General features: G+C 30.9%; 1 protein-coding gene across 1 annotated transcript in view; it reads left to right on the top strand.

Moving 5' to 3' along the window:
• Positions 1 to 1,322: 1,322 nt before the first annotated feature.
• The window catches only part of LOC106468908 (60S ribosomal protein L22-like), an 11,717-nt gene continuing 7,055 nt past the window's right edge, over positions 1,323 to 5,984 (top strand). The window contains exon 1 of the mRNA XM_013929360.2: positions 1,323 to 1,391. Coding sequence (XP_013784814.1) covers positions 1,383 to 1,391 — 9 coding nt within the window. The 5' untranslated portion in view covers positions 1,323 to 1,382. The remainder of the gene's footprint in view (positions 1,392 to 5,984) is intronic.

Genomic DNA, 5,984 nt, shown 5'->3' with positions numbered 1-5,984 from the left:
ACTCCAATGACCAAGCAGCAAGTCAAATTCTTCCTAGAGTTAGTGGGATACTACAGGAAACTCATCTCATACTATACTGAAGTTGTTGCACCATTGTCTGATGTGACCAAGAAAGGCCTACCCAAAAAGATGAAGTGGGAACAGCCACAGTAGATGGTATTCCAGAAGTTAAAGAACATGTTTGAAAGTACACCAATTCTTAGAATGCCAGACTTCAACAAATTGTTCATCGTTCAGGTCAATGCTTCAAACATAGGAACTGGATCAGTACTGCTACAAGAACATGAAGGCAGACTGTTTCCAGTAATGTATATAAGTAAAAAGCTGTTGAGTAGTGAGAAGAAGTACTTTGTGATCAAATGAAAGTGTCTGGCCACCATATTTGCCATCTATACGTTCCAGTACTACCTCTACAGGAAAGAGTTCATCATCCAGATGGACTGTCAGCCCCTTGCATATAACCAGATTTGCAAATTTAACAGTGTGAGGGCCATAAGGTGGGCATTGTATCTCCAGAATTATTGGTTCTGCATTGAGGCTATCAATGGGACTGCAAATGCTGGTGCAGACTGTATGAATAGACTTTGTGCATGAACTGATGATAGACTTTGTATATAATATAAAAATGTCATAAATAGTTTTCTTGAACAGGAGCTTATACATGATTGTTCATTTTAAGTTTAATATGATAGTATCATTTAGTTTGTATTGTGCGAGCTTTAAAGTAAGCAAATTAGTGAAAGTGAAATTAAGACAAAGCTAGTGAGAGATATAGTCAAATGGATCTAGACTGTGTTTTTAAGTTTAGCTATAAATAGTATAGTGGCGACTTTTTAAATGTAATAATTGCAAATTGTATTGTAATAACATAGTAAGGTAGAATAATTCTTCTTGTCAATTGGGTTCTAAAGTAACTGAACCAGCCTGTGTGGACTTTTGGCGTAAATGAGAATTATTTAAATCTGTGGATACAACTGACGTGATTAACCTGTGTAACGAGCATTTATACATACGTTTGACTTGTTTTGAAAATATTATTTTAAAGCAAGTGGATTGTGTGCTGTTCCGTTTACAATAGAAATTTATCACCAAGAAATCACAGACACCTACTGTAAAGAATCCTGTCCACACACCATACATGTAGAACCCTGACATATTCTACAACCAAGCTTATAAAAAATAGCATATTGTTTCGTTAATTACAGGGAAAAATATGTATAAATAAATGCATACAGTAATTTCTATATATTATGATATTTTCACCTTTGACAATAAATAACTTTTTTTAAATATTAAAAATTATTAATTTATTGTTTCACCACTGGGCTACTTAGTTAGACACATGCGCACTAACCTTTCTTTTTGTCGTGCTTATCGCCATCATGGCAGTGGTAAGTGTTTAGTCTCACGTATTGTAAAAATAAGTATTTGTATATCTAATTTGTACTTATTGAAATTTGCTAATTCAATTCTCGAGATCTCTTGGTGATAGATGTTACACGTATTAACTACTGAAATGCCAGATGAACTAGTTAAGTAAATTAACAACAATTGCAACGTGTGAGCATGGAGGCGTGGGGTTAGGCCTAAAGTAAGCTAGAGGAGTGTGTCTATACCATTACCTTTAGGGCATAATTTGACCTTAGTGTGGATTACTTTTAGGGTTAGGCTTGACTGTTGACTTCAAGTTAAATGTTCCACTAAGTTTTTTTTTTTCTATATTGTAGTATAATTAATTATTATCGTAGTAGAGGTGTAGAAGGGCTTTTAATTAAAGTTAATGTTACACTTTTAAGTGTTCGATTTACATGAGTGGTATGTTAATTTACTGATCTATAGTAATACTATGTAGAAGTGTATATCACGGGGGTGTACTGATTGTTGTGCATAATTTGCATATCTGTGCGATACTATAACGTCAGTGTTGCATAATATGGGTGTATTCTGCATAATGAAAAGTAGGCTACAGTAAAAAATGTCTAATTTTTAAACTTGGGTATGTAGTTAGGGAAACTTCTTCCTTCACTTCACACTATCAAACTTTAAAATTATACGGAATAGTAAGAGCACAAAAATGCCCTGCCAGAATTAGATGCTGTACTTTGGATACATGTATATAGAACTTGAAGTAATTGTTCTTTGAAATAATTGTATTATTTTGCACGTGTGTTTTTATTATTGTTTGTATCCTTTTATAAAATGGTAATTTTAATTCAATTTTGCATTATAGAATCACAATTGGATGTAAAAAGTGATACCCAGTGCAAGTCATAAATACAGTTCAATTTGTCATGGTTTCACCTGTAAACTGTAATTGTATGAAGTTTTCCTTCTTCAGATGTGGTATTTTAGCCAAAGGTGTTACTGTAATGACATTAAGCCCCACAGTGGCATAAAAGTATGTCTGCAGACGTACAATGATAGAAACCAGGTTTTGATACCCATTGTGTGGCTTTCTGCTTAATTCTGAACAAATATAACATCAAATGGTGATATTTTTTCTTTGACTGGTCTGAACGTATGTTTCTATCATGTTCCACATATATTTTGGGGAGATCTCAAAGTTTTTTAAACCTTAATGGTTTAATAAACATACTAGCAAATTTATTTGATGTGGCCACTGTTACATCAGTCTTATGTGGACAAAAATGTACAACTTTTATTAACCCTTCTGCTGGGGGGTCTTCATATTAGGTGATTCGGTAATTTTTAAATGAAATACATATATATATAGGTATATAAACTTACAAGATTTAAGCTATTTAGATTTAACAGTTGTGGTTTTTTGTTATAATTTGTAGTCATTCTAGAATGAAAAAAGCATAATTTATATCTATTTCCTAATTTTTTATGGTGATTGAAAGATCGGTCAAATATACCGAACCTATACAGAGATTCAGAAGTGAAAGTAACATAAAATATAAAGTTTTTCTTAAGAAACATTTGATAACTTTCTTGACATTATAAAGATTTCATATGTGAAATTTCAAAATTTTATGATGCATAAGTGTTTTTAATTTTAAAATGAATATTACTTCAACTTATTGAATTTTAATATATTATTGCTGTTAAACTTGCATTGTTGTAGTTAAATTTAAACATTCCCCTCTCAGTTGATGGGTATTTCAGCTTGTAATATATAGGTATATTTGAAAACAAATTTTTTTTTGTCAGCTTTAATTCCTTTCCATTTGAAATTTTTATTTTCTTTGCTCTTTTGCAGCACCCAATAAAGTTTTATTACTTAAAATTCTCTTAGAAAATACAGACCAAGTACTTTTGTTATTTATACAAGTTAATAATTTGCTTCTTAGTAAATCAGTCATACAGAGATTTCCTTTTGGTTTCTATTACAGAAAATATTCTCTCCGCAAAAGCAGATGCTGATGGAATGATAAATATATACAATACTATTTCAAATAGATTGTTGTAATTTCCACTTTATAACTCTTTCAACCCGTTAGTTATAGTTTTCATGCTATAACTTTTAAATTAGTTAGCAAACGTTAATGAAATTTGGTAGTTTATCAGTAAACATTACAATGCATTCATACGCAAAATATCAAACTTTTTTATTAAGTCTTGAGGTTTGTAAAGCAATGTATCTCTCATGCCTTTGTTTCTTTCACATCTTGCTTATCTATCATACAAAGTAATTTTCATTTTAAGATAAAAAATATTTTTATGCATCAGAAAAGTTTGAAATTTCACGTGTGAAATCTTTATAATGTCTGGATAGTTATCAAACATTTTTTTAAAAAAACTATTTTATCTGTTATTTTCAGTAAGTAATCTCTGTATGGGTTCAGTAAATCTCATAACCTTATATACACATATATATATATTTATTATATTGACCTTTCACCAGTGCTTCGCTAACAATACAGAAGTTACAACGACGTGGCTCACGTGCACTCATGTTACCACATCAAATAACATAAAGGTGACCTTTGTTCTGTTCAAAGTAACTTGTCTTAGCTGTGTTCTAGTTGACTAGTAGTTTTTAAAATAGTCACATTTCAATTACTATACATTATATGTCTATACAGATTATTTCTATTTTGAAATAAATTCTTAAGCTTATCTTTCTTAAAACAGAACAATAAATGAAGAACTAAAGCAAACAATTATTTCTTCTAGTTATGACCTTTGTACTCGGATGCTGCTTGATGTAGGTTGCTAAGCCTTTAAAAATTTCACACGAGGAATATATATATAATTCTACTATAATTTATCTAAGCTGTATTTAGGTCTAAAAAAATTAAATTTCAAGCAGACTAAAGACACAACCTATCTCATTGAAATCTTGATTCAAAAGAAAGAAATAGTGTAACGAATGTTAGAAAGACTGAAAAAAACTGCTAGGGGACATTTTGAGCTTCTGATTGGTTATTCATGTCATATATAGAAGTAAGTGTATATAAGGGAATGTTTCCAAAAATGCAAGCAGGTGAGTGGGGCCACTGTGTTTGATTCAGTACAGGAGTGATATATCAGCAAATAAAAAAGATACAGATTCTTATTTTACATTCTAGCTCGTCAGTATTGGTAATTTGAGTTCCTAATTCGTAAAAACTACAGACTTAGTATTTTGACATCACAGACATCTAATTTGAACCAGTGTTGCATTAAACATACCACGTGACCCAAAAGACTGCTTTTCTGTGCGACTTGTTATTTGCAATTTAAATGTAGTTTTACTTCCTTCTAATATTTTGATACTTTCTTGAAACATTTCTAAAACATGACGAAGGTGGAAATAAGATTCCATTTTGCTATCACCCATTTCATTGATATGGATTGTTTTTTTTTTATTTGTTTGAGACATTCATCTCCTAAAAGTATGATTTTAGTGCATTCCGATTTCTTAAATTTTACAACACAAGGTGCCAATTATGTAGTAGCATGTTTTAAGATTTCTTTGAACTCAGTTTCAACAAATTCACAAACTTCTTTCAGTTATTCTCATCTTTTTTTTTTTGTAGACATGGAAAAAGTCCATATAGTTTTAGTTCTATGTTCACAGATAATTCATCTAAACCAACTTTATGGCAGTTGGCCTTTAAAATATTATCATTCGCTATTTTCAAATTATTGAACAGTGAATGGTGCCTACCATAGTTAGCATTTGTATTATCTGCACTGAATGCAAATCTGTTTTTGAAATCTAGTCTTAAATCATCTAGCGTTTTCTTTATGGTTGCAAACATTCTGTTGGTACTCTCATCTGCGTTTTCAAAAAAATATAACAGTTTTGTTTCTATACCATGATCTAATGTAAACAATTGAACAGATATTGAGGGTAATTTTATGTTTTTCTTATTTAAAGTGTCCATTTGTAGGGCAAAACATGGTTTTTAGATTTATACTTTCAATAAATGTTTCTGTTGCTCTCAGCACAAGAACTTCATTAACAATAGCTTCACATCTTATTCTTCCACAAGAAAACTTAGAACAAACATTTGAATCACTGTGAATTTTAGAAAAATTTTAAACCACAATCTGGTGAATTATATGAATGATGATGCTTTATGGCATGGTATTCGCAAGTAACCTCTGCTACAAAATCTTAAATTCTTCTGATGTATTTTTCTTAAGAAAAGTCTCCATTGTTTTTGTTGTATTAAGTGCATGTGTAAGACTTCTTAATTGGTGCTTTGGTAACTCTTCATGACATTTAACTGCAGAATAACCCTTATAATTACTGGTACTGATGAGCTGGAATATAAAATAAGAACCTTGTATCCTTTTTATTTGCTGAGATATCACTCCTGTACTGAATCAAACACAATGGCTCAACTCACTTTCCATTTTTGGAAATGGTCCCTTATATACACTTCAATATATCACATGTGAATAACCAATCAGAAGCTCAGAATGTTCTAGTGGCTTTCATATTTTTTAGACCCATATACAGCTTAGTTACTAAGCTTGATAAATTATAGTGGGATTCTATGGTACTGATATAGTAATTTATGATTTTT

This window comes from Limulus polyphemus, unplaced genomic scaffold (assembly GCF_000517525.1).
Source record: "Limulus polyphemus unplaced genomic scaffold, Limulus_polyphemus-2.1.2 Scaffold3213, whole genome shotgun sequence".
NCBI classification, from domain to species: Eukaryota; Metazoa; Arthropoda; class Merostomata; order Xiphosura; family Limulidae; genus Limulus; species Limulus polyphemus.
The sequence above is the reverse complement of the archived record's forward strand: the minus strand, read 5'-3'. Positions and strand labels throughout refer to the sequence as shown.